The following is a 24272-nucleotide window of genomic DNA, read 5'->3' as shown; positions in this document are numbered from 1 at the left end:
AGTATGTTAATTAGTGCATATGATATTTTAAGTTATGAAATAAGACACACAAAAATTATTTTTTTCTGCATAAACATATTCTTTTTTCCCGATGGATTCGGATTTCTGACCCCTAATCTGTTGGGGGTAATCGGTCAATAGTTTGGTCAGGAGAGCGGTGTAAAGTTTGAACTCCTTAATCTTAATTTTACTCCTTGCGTATTTGACCATATCTCGAGAACTTTTTAAGCAAATTTAAAAATTTGCGCCCAATTTTATAATTTTATAACCGTTGTTGAACAACCGACAAAATTTTGAGTTTACGACTGCCAATGTTCAACTCCATAACCTGAACCCAATTCAGAAGACAATGGTACTCCTGGATCAAGTATTGGCAAAAAATTGCCTTCGTTGAGGACTTTTTCATGGAATTAACCCACATTTGAGTTAAATGGAGATGAAAACCGCGAAAACCTCCCACGGTTGGCTTGACGGCAAGGGAACTCTATCATTTCTCACTATTATGAAATACGTTATTTCATGCAAGATATATATTTTAGTAAATATTTATTATTTTATTTAATAATAGAAAAATCACTCTCCTGACCAAACTTTTAGAACCATATTCCCCAGATTGTGACTACTATCTACAGTTTTAGGATCGAAAATTCTAATCAGTCTATAAATAGGTAAGTTTATTCAGAAAAAGCACGTTTTTATGTCGGATTTTGTAATTTAAAATATCGTTTGCACTAATTAATTAGCGTAACTGAAGTCACCCCCCTTGAACCATTAAGATTGAGTCTTAGAACATAAAGATCCGATCATTAGATCAAAAGTTATTATGGGTGGTTTATTTATTTTTTTGCACACTGCGCATACATTGTTGTTCTTTTTATCACGAACGTTTTTCAGTGTTCACCAACATGATTAGAAGCACTTAATGAAGTATTATGTATGTATTTTTTCAAACCAATATCATGCCTTATTTTCGCGTTTTATCGCTCGTTATAGCAATGCATTTTATTTCATTTTCTGTACTTATAGTTCATACGTAGTTCGTACAGGGTCACTCTGTAACAGGGAAAATTTGAAGTAGAGTAATTTTCACTAATAAACACAGAATTTTTTTTAAATTGATGACATTGCATGGATACATCAAGTTTTCATAAAAAAAATGACACAGTGTATCTTTCTTATTTAAGACGTCTTCAAAAATTTGTGCATCCCGTCTGCGTCCATATTCAAATAGCCTATTTTAGAAACTTTAGAGTGCTTTGAATAACTTGCCTAGGCAGTGATTTTGTCTTCAATCTTAAATAACAGTACATAGATAGTTGTAGGACATGTGCGGTACACATTGATTTCAAAATGTCTCCCATAGGAATAAATCACACATTCTAAGATCTGGGGATCTTGCAGGCCATGGAATGTCTTCGTTTATAAAATAGCGTGCTTCCTAAAACTTACTCCAACACTGCATAATTACTAAATGATTAATTGCTTCAAGTTCAGTTCTGAATAACTGCGGGCACCAACACCACATAAAGAATATTTGTTTTCAAAAATAAAATCTCTTCTTAACTATTTGGCACAGATGGGATCCCGGGGTTACTTTTATATACTTCTCTTCTGATACTCTAATTGCAAGTAAAATTACATTTTATTCTTTTTTAATTTTAAAAACAGTCTAATAGTCGCTAAAAAAATCTGTTGTATTTGGTCTAAAATATAAAATCTGAAAAAAGTAGTTTGGAATTATTTTTTCTTTCATATTCAAAATTGCATCAGTAATTGATTTTGTAAATTAAGGAAATTTCAATGATGAATAAATGTTTATCTCAGATCTAAATAAGTGAAATTTGAAAAATTATTGTTTGGAAGGGAGCCATGTTTGAAAAATTTTACTTTTAAAGCCAATAAAGGTCACCGGCGTCCTATGCTGTATTCTATAATAAAAATCATTAAAATGCTAAATATAGTATTTTCTACTGATTTTCACCTAAATTGATATAAAATAATGTAAATAAAAGAGTAAAAATATGTTTATCTGAAATTCTGCGTCAAAGGGTTAACTAGTTTAAAGCTAAAAATAATTTACTTTTGATTTAAATTTACTTTTGAACTTATTGCACATATTTGTTACGCTTGAATTTTAATTTGAAACCGTATTTTGCCATCGAATATTTTGCTTTAAAAATAATAATTACTCACTATTAAAATATACCTTACACTTACTACTTAATAACTTTGCGAAGTAAATGAATGAAGTTATCTTTTTTTACAACCGGCAATGACTTCTATAATTAAATGATTCATTTTATGAAAAGTCTGTGCTATTTTAATACCGCTTTCATGCTTCATGCATTCGGTATAGCTGCGTAGTTTTAAATTTTAAGTTACAGCTGTTGACGATCAAATAAATTTTTCTTGTCACCTGATATGCAATACGACTTTTCCACGCGCAGATCAATCATCTTCTATTTTCACTTAACTCGAAACCTTTAAATGAGTTAGAGTGATTCCTTTCATTCACATTCAGTATCAGCAGTTTCGTCAAAAATCGTGTGATTTCTGAGCGAAATAATTGTTAATAATGCAGCTCAAAGATTACAGGATCGCCCAAAAAGAGAGTTTTATTTTTGAGAATACAGAATGCTCTTATTTGACACAGTTTGAAATTCAAATTTAAAAAAAATCTTACGCAATTGAATAGTGACGTCATCGTAGGTAAATCGTGGCATTTGTCCATTGAGAAACCAATCAGGTTTGACATACACTCGTGACGTCGCTCACAAGTATCCGATTGAATCTGAGCGAATTAACAAATATTTCTGAGAAAAATAATTATTAATAATACAGCTCAAAGATTACAGGATCGCACAAAAAGAGAGTTTTATTTTTGAAAATACAGAATGCTCTTATTTTACATAGTTTGAAATTTAAATTTTAAAAAAATCTTACGCAATTGGATCGTGACGTCATCGTAGGGCAAATCGTGGCATTTGTCCACTGAGAAACCAATCAGGTTTGACATACACTCGTGACGTCGCTTACAAGTATCCGATTGAATCTGATTTAAATCATGTGTTAGGCATAATCACTTTTCGAGTTACAAGTACCCATTTAACAGAATAACTGGCGTTGCTGTAGCGAATTAAAAACTTATTTCTATAACTGCTAACTGTGTTATTATTTAACATAAAAAAATAAGAGTTATTTTTACTGTGGCCATCTAATCTGTAAAACAAGTCCCAAAAAACCGATTTAGTCTTATCACCTCCTTAAACAATTGTTCATTTTTGTGTCAAAAACTTACTTCTTACAGTTAGTGAATAAAAACAATCGTGATTCAATTGAATACGTTAAGTTTCTTCCTTTTTTTTACTTTTGTACACTTTTTGTTTGAGTTTAATTGACGTAAAAATGGTTCTCGCTTAGTTTGAAGAATGACGTTATTTAAGAAGAATTTTATTTTTTAGCTGTACGAAACATGCTCTGACCTATCTTTAGCTCAAACAATAACACATGTTAAAAAACTTTTATTTGTTAATGTTTGAACATAATTTTCAAATAATTTCTTTCATACAGTGGCTCAAAAAAGGAATGGACAAAAGTTTGTTAATTGTTCCGGGATAAAAAGAAATAGTAATTCGTTTTTTTTTTTAACAAAACAAAGTGTTTTTTTTCCAATATAATTTGCAATATATGAACACATTTTAATTCCATTATAACGATTAAAAATTTAAGAGGATAGCATTATTACCGTATTTTTTTATTAAAAAATAATTTTAAAAAAAATTTTGCAAAAGTTTTTTTATTATTATAAAAGTAATACTTTATCTGAAATTTTTTGAACTTTATTTTTGTAAAAACACTTTATCTTTTTAGATACCAATGTATGTATTATGTATGTTTACATACTAATGTATGATAAATACATAATTTTATAAATGAATATAATTCGAATAGTTCCTGAGAAATTTAATTTTAAAAATACGACTTGATATATGAAATTACATTCTTTAAAATGATGTGAAAAATTTTATACCTGTTCGTTTTAGAAATCGTTCAAAATTTTTTGCGACTATTATTAAGTAATTTTTTAATAAGTAATTTTAAGTAATTCTATTGTAAAATTTTTATTAAAACTTATTTTTTTGCATGGAATTATCTTTTCATAAACGAATTTTATAATTGTGTGTAAAAATCTTTCAATTTCCTAAAGAAGTTCTCGAAATATGCAAAAAGTGAAATTAATAATAAGGGTCAAAACTTTGGAGCGCTCTCCTGATCAAACAGGTCACAGAACTGTAAGAAATACATAACAGTTAGGAAAAAAACAAGTTAGGAACAAGTTAGGTTGTTAACAGTTAGAAATCATAATAAAATTCTGAAAGTGATTACAAACATGTTTTTGCAACATCGCGATCGATATGTTACAAAAAATTGCTTACAAAAACATTTCTGCAACTATTATTCTTGCAACTTTCCTCTGTGCATGTGCAACACGTGACTTCGGCATGCTGTGTTAATGTTTGTAAAATTTTGTGCATAAATATTTGTACTGCATCTAAGAACTACAAAAGAGGAAAACAAATATTAAGAACTGAGGTGACTGTTGAATTATTTGGAAGCTTACCTTTCAATAAATATTTTTAAGAAATAATAATGACTAAGTCTTACTTTCTTTCGTAATCTTCAGTAATATTATCTTAGTTAATTAAACGACAGTGTTATCTAATAGACCGATATATTACATCTGAGAAAGTATTTCTAATGAATGATCCCATAATCTTCAATATGTTCTACAGTATTAAAAATATATTCATCCCTATTCAAAATAATCAATATATACAAAATATTTTTGACCCTTTCTTCCCTTTTGTCACAAAGCAGGGGTGGATTAAGCGTACGCGGGCCCTAGGCCATTTAAATTTTTGGGGGCTTTGGATTAAATATTTTTCTCGTATATTATATATTTATTCAAATACAAAATTTTTATTTAAGAAAGCATATTTAATGAAAAAAAATAGCACATCTATGATATTTCATGACTGATATATTGTGTGCAACTAAACAATGAATGTCTTAATTAAATCTGACAGTTTATAAATCTAGCAGTTTTGCTCCTACAGGCCTTCGAGTCTTAACTATCCAGTCTTACCCCCACTGTCCCTTACATAACCAAAATCCAAGTTTATTTGTGAAAATTAAATCAGAAGAATTCAAAGCGTAATTAGAATTTTCCATTACATTGACGACTGAAGAAGAACGTCTTTTACGAGACACAAAAAATCTGCTTTAAAAAAAAAAAACAAATCAAAAACGTTTAAAATTACTACTTATTCGTATAAAAAATATTTTCTTTTCTTTCATAACTCACATATCACTAAGATTAATATCTTACTCAAACAACTTCGTAATTCAGAAAGAAGCTAATTGCTGACTCTCGAAGAGACTTGAGATGAAAAGAAGTGTTTAATTTCCATTTATACCATCCATCGACCGCTGATGGCTTGAAGAGGATGGCGTTGGAAAAATGATTCTAAATTTATCTAACACCCACTCTTCCAGTCCAGATCGATACTTGCATACATTCCTCTGGAAACACAGTTAAGGAATTCCAAAAGGTCAGCTGATGGACCTCCCGCGTCGTCTTCTCTTGGGACAAAGAATCTTTTTGTTCTCTCAAAGTGCTCTCCCGTCTCTTATAAGATTCTCGTCTTCAGTTGACAGTTTCAGTTGACCTGCGCGCGAGATTAGTTTTGTTTGTTTATTCAGAGTGGTTTATTTATAGTGAAACTGGAATACGGATTTATAGTTTATCCGTATTCTTAAATGTCATTGTTTAGTTGTTGTACAGTACGGACAGCCCTGAATAACTTTTGATCTAATGATCGGATCTTCACGTTCTAGGATTCGATCTTAATGATCCGAAGGGGTTATGTCGAATATGCTAATTAATTAGGGCAAACGATATTTTATGTTGCGAAATCAGGTATAAAAACGTACTTTTTCTGAATAAACATATCTTTTTCTTTGTCGGATTTCTGACTCGTAGGGTTAGCCGTAATCTAGGAAATATGGTCTACGTAGTTTCGTTGGAGAGCGATCCAAAGTTTGGTGACCCCTTAATGATAAGTTTAATTTTTGCGTATTTAGTAATATCTCGAAAACTTTTTAAGTGATTTGAAAACATTTTGCTGACAGTTATAATTTTCTTTTATCCAAAGTTAATTTCATGCGAAAAATAACTTTTTGTAAATATTGTATTGTTGAGTTATTTTTATTATTTTATTTAATAATAGTCGGAAAAAATTTGAATTATAAGGTATACAATATTTTGATATTTTAAAGAATATAATTTTACATGGCAGAAAAAAATAAAAACTAAGCGAAATCGGTTAAATAGTTCCTGATAAATTAAATTTAAAAAAAAAGTTATATACCAAAATTATTTCATCTTACCCCCTTGAACCATTAAGATTGAGTCCTAAAACGTGAAGACCCTATCATTAGATCAAAAGTTATTCAATGTGGTCGTCTTATTTTTTTGCGCACTGTATACAAAAATCTTCAATCTATATTAAGATTTTCATATTCCGTTGACAGTTAGTTGACTTATGCAGTTGTGTGAGAGAACAGTCAATTTGTTGTTTATTTATTTCAAAACTAGAAATTTTAAATACGATTTATCCGTATTCTTAAATGTTTTAGTATATTTGATATATTTAAAAAAAATTCGAGTAGTTTTTCAGTTATTCAGTGATATTGCTGAATTTTCGGGAATTTATTTAAAAAAAAAAATTGATTTTTCTTTGAAATCATTTATTGATAATGCTTTTAATAGAAAATAAGGGTTTATTTTAAATTATTCTTAAACACTTCTGATTGTATTGAAATATAGTTTGATTATTTCGCAAAATTATTTATTGATAGTGCTTTGTTGGAAAATAAGTGTTTATTTAAATCATTCTTAAATGTTTTAAAAAACAATACCTTTTACTTCAAAATCCTTTATTGATGATAATTATTTAAGTTTAAAAACTTCTCTCTTTATTTTAATGAAGTAATCATTATATTAATGCGTGTTATATTAAGGATGCTGAAAGTTAATTTTTTTTTAAATTTTGAAATCGCGTTTGAAGAAATGTAGGTAAAACACGTTGAATTACAAATCTCAATTTTATTTTTAAATGTGAGACTAGGAAACTAAAATCAGAAAAAATAATTTGATTTCAGAGGTTCTTTACAAATGTAATTAGCTCAGAACACAATGAAAATTGAAAACTAGGCTAGCTACAAGCGTAGAATGAGAACAATGGTTTAACATTAAATTTATTGATTCAAAAAAAATGTTATCACACATTTTAAATAAACAGGCTTTCAAATTCAAATTTATAGGTAGGAAATCATTCGGTAAACTAATAAAAAAAATCCCAGAATTTCATAACTCGATGAGTAAGACGCGTAGTAACCTCTTGGTAAAGTATTTTATATATTTTTTAAAGTTCATCTCAAAAGCAAATACATAATTAAAAAAAAATAATGGAAGGTGACTACTCGAAATGTAAGACTCGCTGTAACCTCCAGGTGAGGCATTCTTCATATTTTTAGAAATTTATATAAAAACAAATTCTTACTAATAAACAAATCATAGAAGGTGACTTCTCGAAATGTAAGACTCGCTGTAACCTCCTGGTGAGGCATTTTACATATTTTTAGAAATTTATATCAAAAACAAATACATAATTTTAAAAAATGACTTTGTACTTGGTGAACACAATAGAAAGAAAAATCGAGCATAGCAGCCCAGATATTCAACTAGCTTAAGGAAGGACTCTTTTAGATAAATGTTAGATGAGTACGCTCATTTTTGTCATCAGAAATTTTTTATTAATAAAGAAATTTATAATATAAAATTCATTTTTGAATGAAAAAAAATCATTTCAAAACACTCCGTTTTTTCGAAAATGAATTTTGTTGATAGTATTAAGAAAAGAATTCACAATTTTAAAAGCTATTAAAATAATAATACTATAAAATAATAATTATGTAATATATTATTTTCCTGCACTTTGGCAAAACCTTTGGGGTACAGAGAGAGCAATTTTAGACTTTTCGTCATGCTCTCTCGATAGAAAAGGTTTTGCTTTTATGACTTCCGGAGCTGGTACCCCCTGAAGACGTCAGCTTCGGTCGTCATATTTATCCAATTTTTTTCATATTTCAATATTTCTTTTGTTGATAGTATGTAATTAATTAGCATTACATTGTTAATTGTGTGGAATTACTCTGCATGCTTCATTAAATTGTATGTTTGATTAAATTTTTACTCAAATATTCTGTTTCCACTTCCCCAAAAGAATTTAAGGCATACAGCCACAATTTCTTCGTCAGCAAAGTTACCTAGCGAAGAAAATTTCAGCGATGAAATATATATTATATTCCTTTGATCTTTAAACAACAATAATTTATTTTCAAATTTTAAAATGACTCTTCAAAGAAATTTAACAGATCCCACATTGGTATTTGATATGTTTTGTCTAGACAAGTTGCAACATTCGATCCTCTCTGAATTTCATTTGCCGCCAAATATTTTGAAAACACTTATAAGCCTTTAAACAATCAGCCTCAAAAGACCGTAAATTTAAAAATCCTATTATTCAGTAACTTAAATTACTTAGGCAAAATTCTAGCATATCATGGCTATTAGTTAAAATTTCGTTGTTGAATAATATTTGAAGTTTCTTGAAAACTACAGCTACGGTAAAAGAAATTTTTTTTCATATTTAATGAATTTTGAAATAAAGAGACGCGAAGTAAATTATTGTAACAGCAAAGCTGGGAATACTTAGCAGTTAATAATTAAGTTTCCTTGTAAGCTGTAACCTAAACAGTTGGAAATAAAGAAAAAAGTAGGCATACAATAGGGCGAGAAGAAAAACAAAGCTAGTCCATGTGGAATTTTTTTATATATTCAAGTTAATTTTTATCTGCCCTCATTGTTTTTCTTTAGTCAGACTTAGATTATAAATCTTTTTGATCAGCTTATCTGAAACGGCGGGATGTGATTTGCTTTTGACGCAGTATAGGCTATTCTGACCAACCTGTTACTGTTAAAGTTTGTATTATTACGTATTTCAAACTCTTTAAAAATATTATCTCAACAACGAAAAAAAAAAGAGCGAGAAACGAAATTACATTATTACATATTTCAAACTCTTTAAAAATATTATCACAAGAACGAGAAAAAAAGAGCCAGAAACGAAATTACATTATTATGTGTTTCAAACTCTTTAAAAATATTATCACAGCAACAAAAAAGAGAGCGAGAAAACGAAATGACATTTTTATATATTTCAAACTCTTTCAAAATATTATAACAACAAAAAAAAAAGAGTGAGAAACGAAACTACATTATTATATATGTCAAACTCTTTAAAAATATTATCCCAATAAAAAAAAAAGAGTGAGAAACGAAAAGAGAGATAATTGATTATCATAAAATAGCAGCGTGCATGTAATATCACATAGATTAATTTAATTAAACTTATTTGAAGTAGATGGAATGTGACTGTTATGTTTATGGTATAGGTATTTATATAAAAATACATGAAGCGGGAAAGATGAAAAAGTAATGTTTTCAGAGAATACAACTGTTACCCTAAAATAGTTGACAGCATTGAGTTAAATGTCTGCATTTAATTCAATTAGGAACTCGCGAAGAACTGAAGTTGAACTATGTGAATTATATCAGATTTAACTGGATACCTGTATGGGACGTCACGCGTGTGAGTCGAACCTGATTGGCTCCTGAATCGACAAATGCCACGATTTACCTACGATGACGTCACTTACATGTATTCAATTCCGACAACCATTTAATGAAGCTATCGGATAGGAAACATCGAAAGCACTCATCGTATTCAGAATTCGAATATTTTATCTCTGTTTTTTAAGTTTATCAGACATTTCCATTGTAATCAAACAAACATCGAACATTTATAAAAATTTATCACATTAATTAGTTTGTTTAACGGGATTTTTCGCAATATCCGCCTTCAATACATATTTTTAGAAACCTTGTCAAATATGAAGCTTGTTCATTAGCTCATAACATTTAAACGAAGAAAAAATAAAAACCCTTTCAATATCTGTGGAATTATTAGTAAAGAGGGAGGGGCACAAATAATTTCAAAACCAGTTTGATTGTCTGATGAAATTAGGTGTTTCAAATAATGGAATTTTAGCTCTTTTCTGTTTCGTTTTCTGTTTTTTGACTTTTTAATCATGCTCCTATTTTGTAGTGATTAGGTAAGTTTTGATAACGTTTTGTTTTTTTACCTCGCTTAAGAGTTAATCTGTTTTTTTTAATACGTATATTTTCTTGAGCTAATTTCCTAAAAAACATATGATAGAGGCAATCATTATAGAGAGCTCTGTAATTATTGTTTAAAACTTTTCTTTTTTTTTTACCAAACGACTGGCGTTATTTTCACATTTCTGAAAATTTTACATTACTTGCGAAAATTCAGAATTGTTTTTTTCATTTTTTTAAAAATATTTATGAGCATTAAAAAGGGAAATTCAAATATGCGTTTATTCATCATTTCAAAATCAAATTTAAATATTGCAGAGTATGTAACATTTAATGAGTTTTGAGGGTTTGTGTAACTGTTCTTTTTTTCCGTCTTTGAAGAATGTGTGGTTTTAATCAGTTTCGATTGACGTCATCGGATTTAAAATTGTGAAATATTTCTGAGATTCGTATTTTGATTTTACGCAAAAAAATCTTTCTATATCCTGCTTTATCTTCTTTGAATTGTACGCATTCATTGTTTTCAGTATTTTTTTTTCTCCGATGAGCCTATCGAGTATTCCTATTTACTGAATATCAATTCCAACTTCCTTAATCGAGGTTTAAAATTTTGTTGAAAATAAAATATTTTACCTCAGAGCGTTTGATTAAACAATATGCTATATTGTATGAAAATTTCTATTAATCAGTCATAATTTAGCTTATTAAAGTGATAAAAATAAATTTTTTTGATAATGCTTGTATGTAATTTGTGTGACCATAGGAGTCTGTCCAGGCATTTTGAGAAAGGCCCTAATTTTGTAAAATTGTTAAAAAATTCCTCGTAATTTGTGAATATAAAATAAACGTAAAGTCACATTCTTTCAACCAGGGTCCTGCTTTCGGGAATTTGTGCAAATAGGGTCCTGTTATTGCAATAAAACTTTTTCAAGGAGTTTTTAAATTGTAAATAGATACAAGATTATTCTCAACACTGTAAAATTATAATAAAAAAATTTAAATTTTAAAAAATAAACGGCACTTGCTGCTACTAAATTAGAGATGCAACATGAAAATATTTGGTATTTAGCCTATAATGCTCAACACAGAATATTCATTTCGGACGAATAAAAGAAGAAGCGTTTGCCAAAGACAAAACTTAGTTCGTTTACATCCGTCTTTCTTTTTTTTCTCCCCAGGGAAGGGTTTATTCGATTAACAAAACAATAATGAAGATATAGAAATTTGTGAAGGGTCCGATTAAAAGATAAATTATTTTGTGAAGGGTCCGTTTCTATGAAAAGAAATTTTGTGAAGGGTCCGTTAACGGACCCAAATTTCTTCTAAACAGACCCATGATAACTAATAAGTTCATTATGTTTCTTTGTAATTTTTTTTAATAATTTAAATAAAAAATGGAAAAACCTAAATTTTTTCACCTTTATTTTCCATTTTTCATTGACACATTCGACTAGCAAATCTTAAAAATAGGAGCCTGTTTTTTTTTACCTCATCCGATTGACACCTGTTATTCAGGTTTTAGTAGGACATATATGCTGACCACTAGGGGTAAAATATTCAGTGGGCCAACGTTGCGCCCGCTGTAAAGACAGATAGTACAGAGAGAGAATGCAAGAACATCTATGCCTTTTTCGGGATTCGAACCCAGGACCTTTCTGATGTGAGGTCAGCTCCCTGACCGCTATACAGCCGATCAGCGCACCAGTTTTTGAAAGCTTGAAGCACGTTGACAGTTATTTCCAATTTGTATATTTTTCCTAATAGTAAAGAACTGGAAATCAATTGTTGGGAGAAGGGCAGAATAGAAAAAGCTTCCGAGGAAGACCCAGGCTCACAAAGGGCTGTTGTGCCAATGCTGATGATTATGATGATATTTTTGAAACGAATGAAAATTTTAATCAAGTAATATCTCACCGCTTCAGTTTTTTGGGATTGATTATTCATTTAATTAATCAGCATGCTAATTTTGCACAAATTTCCAATTCACTTTTTTCCTGATTATGTATTCAAAGTTCCCATTACCTACTTTAAAAACTTACATTTGGCAATCAGTTATACTCGAACAAAATTTTAAAATTGAGCTTATGTTAAATGCATGCTCATAATATAAAGTTTTACGGCATTAATATTGTTATTCAAATTGCATAAAAATATCTGCTTAAACCTAACTCGGAAGTGGTGAAATTAATAAATACAAAGCATTTTGAAATAACACCAATGAAGCAAGTTATGTCAATTGATTTCATATAAGAAAAGAGGAAGGAAGTACAATCTAGATTTATTAGAGCATTATAGATTTATTCTTTCTCATTTCTTATTTCAAAAAAAGAATTGTTTAATATTTGAAAAATGCTTTCACAAGGAGAAATAATGCCTTTTATTATGCTGGCCTCGATTTTATTTTTTAAACCTTTCACTCTTATTATAGATAAACTAATTAAATAAATACAGAGTGATAAAAAAATGTCCCAAAAGTAAAATAAAACGAATAAAAAAACAGTTGAATGATAAATTACTTCAATGTTTCAAAAAAGAAAAAAATTTGAAAAAATCTTCTTTCAAAAGATATTCAAAATTTCATAAAATAATTTTTTTAATGTAAATTTTGTTATATGCAAAGAGTTGCCTTTTTAAATTTTGTCCAAAAATTGTTGCAATGAGATTACTTTAGCAAAAAGCTATTCGGTTTGTGTTTTTTCTGACGGAAGCATGGGAGTCATCTGCAAAATAATTTATTATTGCTTAAAAGGGAGATGGGGAAGTTCAAAAGCGCTAGAAACAAGTTTATGTAATATGATGCAATTCTCATTTCATATTTAATAAAGTTGAGTTCATAACTTTGTAACATAAAAGAAGTTGAACACCTTTTCTATCTGACCTTTAAATGCGAATCCTATACTCTTTTAATACCAAAAATAACTATGTTTTCGTGCAGCTGCCTGCGCCAATATAAATTTAAACAGTGCAAAATGCAAGCCATGTAGTACATTTTTTCGGTGTTAAAAATGAATTAAACGGGTTAAATGTTTATGCAGAGCCGCGATGGGGATAGAGTGTTCGCCTTCCAATGAGGTGAACCTGGGTTCGATCCCGGCGATGGCTGGTCGATGCAAATTCCGCATCCGGCTTGCACTGACCACAGTGCTGACTTGAAATATCCTCAGTGGTAGACGGATCTTGGGCTAGAGTCCCCTTGTCGTCAGGCTAACCGTGGGAGGTTCTCGTGGTCTTCCTGTTCATGTAACGCAAATGCGGGTTAGTTCTATCAAAAATTCCTCCACAAAGGCAAATTTCTCCCAATACTTGATCCAGGAGTTCCCTTGTCTTCTGGATTGGGTTCAAAATTACAAGGCTATAGAGTTGAACACTAGTAGTCGTAAACCCATAAAATTGGGGCGGCTGTTCAACGACGGTTATAAAAATGAAAAATGTTTATGCAAGGAAAAAAAACCACTCTTTCCAATGAGGTGAACCGGGTTCGAAACCCAGTGATGGTTAGTCAATACGAATTCCGCCCCCGGCTCGCACCGACCACAGTGCTGACGTAAAATATCCTCAGTGGTAGACGGATCATGGGTTAGTCCTCTTACCGTCGGATTAACCGTCGGAGGTTTTCGTGGTTTTCTTGTAGCGCAAATGTGGGTAAGTTCCATCAAAAAATCCTCAACGAAGGCAAATTTCTCCAAGTACTCGATCCAGGAGTTCCAATTCTCTTCTGGATTGGGTTTAAAATCACAAGACTACGGAGTTGAACACTAGTAGTCGAAAAATCCAAAGTACCCAACCCTGTTCAAAGACGGTTATAAAATTAAAATAAAATACATAATGCAAAATTACTATGCAGTTATTGATATTATAATTTTGCAATAAAATTAAAAAAAAGAAACTGATAGAGATTTAAACTATATTAATGAAAAATAGCAGATTTTATCTCTATTTTCTTATGAGCAAACTTACACTTTGAAAATTGGAGTAATATCTTAGGATTTTTAGAAGAAAATCGTCTTCAGTGCGAGGCATCCCCAAATGGCAAATACAGGTCAAGGTCTCCAAAAAAGAAACATCATCGACTAACCTCACTTCTTACTATCGTTTATGGCTGTTACGGAATCCATGACGTCTTTTAGGGTGACGTCATATGAGATCATTCTTTTGATTGGATAACAGCAAAAAAGACGAGCCTCCGATGGAGCAGCGGTTTTTTCGTACGTGTACTTATTTTACTTTTTAATTTTTCATTTGCTCTTAGCTGGCATCTTGACAGGAGCACTTTACGTTAGTGTTAAAACGCATCAAGTGCTGGTTAGAGGCATTTAAAAATCTGAAAACAAATGAGTGCTTTTGAAAATGTTGCCATTTTTCTAAAAGATTTAAGTGCTATTTTATCTCAAAAAATTTGTTAAGTCATTTTTGTAATAGAATAACTTATAATATATTACTGAAAATGTCGGACTTATTTTGATTAAATAACATTTTGTATTTATTTGAATTTAACGCATATTCATTTTATATTTGATCTTATTATATGTGTTTTATTAATATATGTATTTTATGGAGAAAAAAAGTAGTAAGAATTATCAATTAAATTTCCAATTGCCATAATAATGATGATTTTGTTGTATCTTGGATATTGAGCAAATAAAATGGTTATTCTAATTGATAATTATCTACATTTGTTCATGTAACAGAATGAAACTGTGTTTTATAAATATTTAAGTTTTGAGAATAAAATTTGTTTTTAAAGATTTTATTAACTATATCTAATATTACATTGGCTGAAATTTAAAAAAAAGAAAAGACTGATCTTGCTTTATCTAAACATTTTAGATCATCAGCAAAATTGAATTGTAGAAATTTCATTTGTGAAATAAACATTTAAATGTGATATTTAAAGTTTACCTAGAGTTACTTATAAACAAAGTGAAATTGCTGCAAAACATAGTTATGGAATATAAAATAAAGGCAACAGCAGTTTTTGACAAAACATCTTTTGACTTTACATAATTGAAGAACGATAAACAACAATTTTTAAGTATACATTCCAATATTCGTTATGCTTAGCCAACATTTTTCGTTAAAAATCAATTCCAACTTATAAGAGGCATATACATTTTCATAGTTACCGTCGAAACAAAACATGTATAGATTATAAAGCATATAAATAATGGTTGGTTTAAAGAATATGCTTTGTTTTTATGCCTTTAATATTTCTTATCAAGTTTATCATGCTTATGTTAATATAGGAAACGATAAATTTAAAGTATAATAAGATATTATATTTTTGCCACTATTTGTATTCGGAATGATTTTCTTTTTAGATTTCATACTAAACAGTTGCTGTCTTAATAGATAGTTGAATGATAATCAAATGCGTGATGAAATGCAAATTTTTCTGTCAAGAAATATTTTATTCTTTGACAGTATTCTATTTTACTTAAAAACTTTCTATTTCAAGTGAAATATTCTACATCTTGGCATGACATAGATACAGTAATTCCATTTTCTTTGTCAGTATATTCTATTGCTTATGAAATATTCTATTTCTTGATAGTATTCTATTGCTAGTAAAGTTTTCCATTTCTAGCAAAATATTACATGTCTTGACGTTATACTTAGTCAACTGTTAATGAAAAAGTCTATTAGTAATAAAATATTCTATTTCTTGATTTGACGTAGGTACAGCGAGTAAAATATTCAATTTTTTTTGTCAATATATTTTATTGCTTAAGAAATATTTTATTTCTTGACATTATTCTTTTGCTATTCAAATTTTCTATTTCTAACGAAATATTATATTTCTTGGCAGTACATTCTATGTCTAGGGAAGTAAACTTTTTGTTTTCAGTATATTCTATCGCATATAAAAGATATGATTTATGTACACTAACAGGGATCTGTTTAGAAGAAATTTGGGTCCGTTAACGGACCCTTTACAAAATATTTTAACTTAAAAACCGACCCTTCACAAAATATTTTAACTTAAAAACGGACCCTTCACAAAATAATTGATCTTTTAAACAGACCCTTCACAAATTTATTTATCTTTATTATTGTTTTGTTAATCGAAAAAACCCTTCCCATGAAGAAAGACAGATGTAAACGAACTAAGTTTTTTCTTCGGCAGACGCTTCTTCCTTTATTCGTCCAAATATTTGTATGTTTGCATCTCTAATTTAGTAGCCGCAATTGCTGTTTATTTTATAAAATTTAGTTTTTTAAACTATAATTTCACAGCGTTGAGCATAATCTTGTATGTCTTTACAATTCAATAACTTCTTGAAGAAGTATTTTGCAATAACAAGACCTTATTTGCACAAATTTACAAAAGCAGGACCCTGGTTGAAAGAATGTGACTTAACGTTTATTTCATATTCATAAATTACGAGTAATTTTTTCACAATTTTACAAAAACGGACCTTTCACAAAATGTCTGGATAGAGCCCTGACTAATATGTATAGTACAAATACACTAATACAGTGTTCTAACCAATATAGTAAATCATTCTATATCTAAGGCAAGACATATTTAACTTCTTGCATTTCATTTATTTGACATTATAATTGTTATTTTTAAGGTTCGCAATGTTGCTTCTAAATTATAAGAGGCTGCGAAAATAACTGTTTTTTTTTCTCTCTCCCAAACCTCAAATTATGCAAATATTTGCAGAATTTATTCTTCCGTCTTTCAATGAATTTCGCGATGACTGTTGTCCTTCAAGAGAAATGAGAAAGGCTTAATAGCTTCATTGTGTGCGAATAAAAGATTTTTTTCTCGAATTTTAGAGAGATCATTTAACCCTTTCTTTCCAGGGACAGAAGCATGCCTATATTTGCTCGTTCTTTGTCTCTCTCGCTCAACGTAGGCACGCGTGTGCGTCAAACGATAATAACTTAATAGACAAATCAACTTTAGTGTAGCAGTACTACTTAAATGGGTGTTATAAACGCTTCTTCTTTCTTGTAGTGTAGTATTTTTTGTTCTTTATCTCATGTTTCCATATAAGTGGAAGACGCTGTGTTTGGATGACCTTGAAACTTCTTGAAAAGTTGACAGTTTGACATTAAATAAATATGACTTTCTATTCACTCAAAATAATCGTTCACACAATATCAAGCATCTGTATTTTTTATTTTATTTTTTTGAAAATATAAAAATGACTTTCTATTTACTCTAAATAATCATTCGCAAAATATCAATCAATTGTAATTAGACTTAGAAAAAAAAAACAAATAGCAATAAAAATGACTTTTTACTAATTCAAAACAATCGCCCACGAAATATCAATCATGTGCATGTGTAAAATATCGACTTTTCAAAATAAATTAATAAAAATAAAAATGACTTTCTACTTACTCAAAATAATCATTCACAAAATATCAATCAATTTTAATTCGACTTAAAAACAAACAAACAAATAGCAATAAAAATGACTTTTTACTAGTTCTAAATAATCACCCACAAAATATCAAACCTGTGTAAAACATCGACTTTTCAAAATAAATGAATAAAAATAAAAATGACTACTTACTCAAAATAATCATTCATTCAAAATATCAAGCTTCTGTTATTTGATTTTTCGAAAAATAAAAATGACTTTCTACTTACTCAAAATAATCATTCATTCAAAATATCAAGCTTCTGTTATTTGATTTTTCGAAAAATAAAAAATGACTTTCTACTTACTCAAAATAATCATTCATTCAAAATATCAAGCTTCTGTTATTTGATTTTTCGAAAAATAAAAAATGACTTTCTACTTACTCAAAATAATCATTCATTCAAAATATCAAGCTTCTGTTATTTGATTTTTCGAAAAATAAAAATGACTTTCTACTTACTCAAAATAATCATTCATTCAAAATATCAAGCTTCTGTAATTTGATTTTTCGAAAAATAAAAAATGACTTTCTACTTACTCAAAATAATCACTCACAAAATATCAAACAATTGTAATTAGACTTTTCAGAGAAATTAAAATAATAATAAAAATAACTTTCTATCAATTCAAAATAATCACCCACATCTAAGCATGTGTAAATCAACTTTCCAGTAAACAAGCGAAAATAAAAATGACTTCCTATTTTTACAAAATAATCACTCAAAAAACATGAAGCACCTGTAAATATGACTTTTTCTAAAGGCAAATATGACTTTCTCTAAAGTATTTTCTAGTGAAATACATGTTGTAAGAAACAGTTAGCTCGAAAGCAATTTATTTTATTTCATTAAATTTTAAAAATGCATTTGATGGATTAAAAGTTCATTATATTTCATATTTAAGGACTGATATTTAATCCAACAAAATCGACGTTCCTATTTTAAAAAAAAAAAAAAAAAAAAAAAAAAAAAAAAAAAAAAGAACTAGGAAACTAAATAGCTCTGCAAACTACTCATATATAAAGCAAATTGTATTTGCTTTAGAAATCAATAAATATGAATAAGCCCTCTCATTTAGAAAATAACCGATGAGATCTTATAATGCACCTTAATGAAAATTATAGTTTTTTTAAATATCTAATATTTGAAAATCTATAGTTTCTATTAAAATGTATTGGTTTTTCATCGAAATAAGAAAGCTTATTCATATTTTTTGATTTAATAAAAATTTCTATCTGATCATTAATAGTTACAAAAGCAAATATAATTTATTTATTATGTTTTTTGAATTATTTCTTGCAAGTTTTATGAGGATTTGTGAGCTGTTCTTTAGATAGTTTTTTTTTTTTTTTTTTTTTTTTTTTTTTTATCATGGATTATTTTCAAAATCTGTTGCTGAGTTTTATTTTAACAATTGTTATAGGAAGAGTCTATTGTCATCAAGAAAAGTAAATTTGCCAAATTGATGCTCAGTTTTTTCATTGCTGCTAAGATATGTTGTTTCATATAATTTTCAATCATTCTTACTTTTTTTCTTTCTATTCTTTTTCTTTCTATTCTTTTTTTTCATTCAATTCTTTTATCATTCTATTCTTTTTTCTTTCGAATTTTTTCCTTCTATTTTTTCATTTTTTTAAACCCTTTTTTTTATTCTTTTTCTCTTTCTATTTATTTTTTTCATTCTATCCCTTTGTCTTTCTATTCTTTTTTTCTTATTATTCCTTTTATCTTTCTATTTTTTTCTTTCAATTCTTTTTTTCCTTCTGTTCTTTTTTGCTTTCTATTCTTTCGCTATTCTATTCTTTTTCCTTTTTATTTTTTGTTTTTTCTCTTCAAAAATTGTAGTTCCATATCATTTTCAATCATTCTTACTTTTTTTCTTACTATTCTTTTTCTTTCTATTCTTTTTTTTTTTCATTCAATTCTTTTATCATTCTATTCTTTTTTTCTTTCTATTTTTTCTTTTTTTAACCTTTTTTTTAAATTCTTTTTCTCTTTCCATTTATTTTTTTCACTCTATTCCTTTGTATTTCTATTCTTTTTTCCTCTCTATTCTTTTTTTCTTATTATTCCTTTTATCTTTTTATTTTTTTTTTTCAATTCGTTTTTTCCTTCTGTTCTTTTTTTCTTTCGCTCTCTATTCTTTTTCCTTTTTATATTTTCTGTTTTTTTTTCTAAAAAAATTATAGTTTCATATCAGTTTCAATCATTCTTACTTTTTTCCGATTCTGAAACATCGAAACACAAGAGTACGTGCCCAGGAAATGTCTCATGCAGCAATTCAAATGTTCAACAGATTTTTAACACTGAAAAACGAGTTGTTCCTGATTCTACTGCTGCATTTTCACTAATCCTAAACTGTTATATATCTAACTGTTTTCCTTTTTCATTTCACTGCCAACACTAAATAATTAATTATCTATTTAATTCAAATTCTGCTTAAATTTTGGGACACCCGTTATTAATTAATACATTACGTTACCACTTTAAGAATGAACAGAAAATCCCCTCGGAAATCTGGCAGTTATTCTTAAAATTCTGTAGAACTCTATAGTTGAATTCCATGCTAACTGAAACCAGTAATAGAATCCAAGAGTAAAAGAGGGAAAATCACGCAGGTATTTTATCATAAAAAATGTATTAAATAGATGTGAAAACAAAAAATTGTGCAATAATATGCTACTTTAAGGTGCAATGTTTAATTAAATGGCATGATATTTCCCTGTAACTACTTGTCGAATTTGCAAAATGTCCCCTCTGTTACATTGCATTTTTTGAAGTTAATAAAAATGTGTAACAATTTAAAAAGTCTTATAGTAATTTATTTTACCTTGAAATGTGTTAATTAAAAAAAAATTAAAAATAATGTTTTGGATGTTCCAAATCACAGAATATAGCGGAAATAACAGTGCATGTCAAAAATTTGGGATTTTCTTTGTCTCCTCTGTTACGGACGCTTTTGATTACCTGGCAATTAAATTATGAGGCTCTTTTATTATTTAATGCAATTAAATTAAACATAACACTTTAAAGTAGCATATTATTGCATAATTTTTTACTTTCACATATATTTAATACATTTTTTAGGATAAAATACCTGTGTGATTTCCCCTCTGTTACACTTGGAATTCTATTATACAGAATGGAAATAGCAGTTGACATGTTTCAGCCCTCAAAAATTGGATCCCATTTTTAAGGCTTGGCCAGATGTGAGTCAAGCACGTCTCAAAATTTTTAATATTTTTACCATTACGAGTTTATCTTAATTTAAATGAAAAAGTGATGAAAAATTACCTCTTTAAATGCAAAAAGTTTCCACTCCTAATTCGTGTTAGAAATATAAACGTTTTTGTTTGTTTTTTCAGGCTACAGGATTTATGGAGGAGTCCGTCCAGTATGGTTTAATTGAAGATGTGTATATATTTGTATCATGTGAAGCAACTCAAAAGTATTGCGTGTGTATAGACCTTCCTGAAGGATCTTTACTACTTCAGGTGAGTAATAACTAATTGTTTATACACATGGTGTTCCGTGATCACCGCACCTAATATATATTTTAGATATCTTGTAAAAATAAAGACAAATAAATGTACAGTGCGCTGAACAAAAAGGAACCGCCCTAAATAAATTCTGATGCAATAATCGGATCTTCACGTTCTAGGACTCAGTCTTAATGGCTCGAGACGGTGAACTCAAATATGCTAACTAATTAATGCAGACGATGTCTTAAATTTCAAAATCAGACACAAAAGCGTACTTTCTCTGAATAAAAAGGACTGTTTTTCTCTCGACGGATTCGGATTTCTGACTTCCAAAATATAGCCTGGAAAATATAGTGCAGGAGAGTAATCCTAAATTTGGACCTTTTATACACAGGGACCTCGCAAAACCTTGGAGGGCTGGTTTATATAATGTCTATGAAAGCTAGCCTTCTTCACCTCAGTACATGCAGTTGGTTTGATGTGGTAAAAAGGTCTAAGGTGTAAAAAAGAAGTCATATAAAAATCAATGCTCAAAAATGTGTTGAGTTTAGTTACTTTTATGGAAATTTCTTTTATGATTGAATATTGATTTCTACAATATAAGAACAAAAATGGTTTACATTTTTCATCAAATGGAACACGTTTTGTCCAACTTGAAAACAAAATTTACGTTCACGCCATTTTTATTGCTAAAATAATATTTTAAGCGTCACATACAGTTAAAGGTGCTTTTATGCATTCGAATATATTTTTATTATAAGTCACTTATGATTCCTCTCCAAATGGAATTTCTAGCGAAATTTTAAAAAGAATTTTTTATTTCAATAATACCAGTAAGGAAAATGGAGAAAATATCTTTTCAAATATTATCGCTTCAAATTTAACATCTATGAAAAAAATTTTTACAATTATTGTGACTTGGGTTTTGATTTTAATATTTATTTAAAAATAGGATTTTAACTCGCTAATTTCTAAGCAAAACTATCATATCAGGATTATTTTCTTAGTTTTTTGTGGGATAATGAATTTCTCTGAGCAAATACATTTATGTTTGAGGAATCAAACTACTGCATTTGCTATTGCAATAAATGTCTTTAATAGGGAAGATTCTGTTTTTATTCTACTTATAAACGCTGGGGGTAACATAGAATAAAAGTAGAATCTTCCTAATTAAGGAGTCCAATTTATAGTAGATTTTAATTCCGCGGAATATCAAGGAAAGGGCTTCTGGCAATAAATATAATGATTTGTCGATTTTTAAAATAGTTTAGAAGAGCGTTTTCTGAAAAGCGCATGATTTTTATGTAGATAATTGGAGTCAGTGCACATATCTTTAGGATAATTAGAAAATTCCTCATTCTTTACTTAGTTTGATGGATTTATTTCAGGCAGTTCTCAATGAGCTCAAAGTTGTAAAGGATCATTTTGTTTTATTTTATTAACGACGTTGAAATGTTAACCCATTTTTTTGGTTTGCGAACTCTTGGTACTCAACTCCACATGGAAATTTTGAACGCAATCTAGAAGACTAAATAATTTATGGATCAAATATTGGAACGAACTATCCTTCATGGAATGCTTTTCTGATGAAACTATTGCGCATTTGCAGTTTATGAAGAAGAAAACCATGAAAACTTTCCAGGATTAGTAGGTGATCTATCTATCACAGCTGATATTTTACGACTGCTCAGTGGTCCGAGTGAGCCGGAAGAATTTGTTGCAACCAGCCATCGTTGAAATTCGAACCTAGGTTTCCTCATTTTATTTTTTATAACCGGCGTTAAGCAGCCGACTCAAATTCCGAGTTTACGACTATTAATGTTCAACTTCGTAGTCTTGTAATTTTGAACTCAACCTAAAAGACTAGGAAAGTCCTTGATGAAGTATTGTGACAAACTAACCTTCGTGGAGGGCTTTTTGATGGAACTTACCCAAATTTGCGTTACATGGTGCGAAAAACCACGAAGGGTCCCACGGTTAGCCCGGCGGCAAGAAGATTCTAACCCATGATCCATATACCACAGGAGATATAAGCCTTGTGGTGTTTTCAGAGCCCGGAGCAGAATTCCTATCAACCAGCCAACGCTGGAATTCGAACCTGAATCACATCATAGGAAGGCGAGGGCTTTATCTCCCGAGATCCCGTTCATTGGGTCTTGGATCAAACCCCTTTTAGAAACCACTGAAAAGTAAGTGAATAGTGAAATAAAAAATTCGTAAAAAGTGTACCGTTTTAAAATAGTTTCTTCCAAGAGCATATTTCGGTCCCCATACGTATTCATTATTATCGAGTTCTATTATATTTTAATACGCCTTTTTTCTTGCACATGGTTATTCAAAATTGTTTTGATAAACTTTTTAATTCCCATTAGCTTCATGAGTTTTAACTAAGATATTTTAAGAAATTTTTTCTGTGATATTTTAATTACGACTCGCAATAAGGAAATAAATAAGTAAAATAATGAAATTGGAACCCTACAATTCAGTAGTTGTGAACTGGTATTATTTTTCAGGTTTAATGTTTTTTTTTCCTTCTTTAATATTAAATGAAACGAATAAAAAGTTTTGTGTTGTTCCTGTAAAAAAGGAACTGGTATGTTCTTCGAAGACTTCCGTGTTTTCTTGGCGACACCTGTCACTTTCATATTTTCAGACGTCATCTCGCAAGCATTATTCTTAGAAGCAGTATAAGTCGATCAGCTTAGAGAATGGTTAAAACGTTGTTAAATCGTTTACAGACACTGGAGAAAGGAAACTAGAAAAAAAAGGTTGTCGAACTTCTTTGGTAAACATGTTGTACGTTTAATTTTGGTACTGGAAGAGAAAAAAATATTTGCACATCAGTTTTGTTGAACAGATTTCAGAATTGTTAGCATTTTCAGATATGCTTTATTAGGTTTTTTTTAAATTTTTTTTTATCGATAACTGCCTTGTATAAGAAAAGGAAAAATTCCAGAAGATTTTACAAAATAATATAAATTCATTATAACAATTACAGGGTGCGTAGCGTTTTTAAAAAGTACTTAAAGGTGTGCTTATTTTTGATTTTTGTTTTTTAAAAGCCCTTAAGGGTGCTTTTTTCATTGGGTATTTATAAAAAAGGCTTAAT

At 29.2% G+C, this 24272-nt stretch overlaps 1 protein-coding gene across 1 annotated transcript in view; it reads left to right on the top strand.

Annotated features, from left to right (window-relative positions):
* LOC107438776 (C-Maf-inducing protein) overlaps positions 1-24272 on the top strand; it is a 127075-nt gene that overhangs the window by 24395 nt on the left and 78408 nt on the right. Inside the window, exon 2 of the mRNA XM_043047724.3 lies at positions 21047-21175. Within this exon, the coding sequence (XP_042903658.2) occupies positions 21047-21175 (129 nt within the window). The remainder of the gene's footprint in view (positions 1-21046; positions 21176-24272) is intronic.

The sequence above is a fragment of the Parasteatoda tepidariorum genome, chromosome 1 (assembly GCF_982258835.1).
Source record: "Parasteatoda tepidariorum strain Cologne lab strain chromosome 1, Ptep-v5.0, whole genome shotgun sequence".
Taxonomy (NCBI): domain Eukaryota; kingdom Metazoa; phylum Arthropoda; class Arachnida; order Araneae; family Theridiidae; genus Parasteatoda; species Parasteatoda tepidariorum.
Note: the sequence above shows the minus strand (reverse complement) of the source record. Positions and strands in the feature narration are given on the sequence as shown.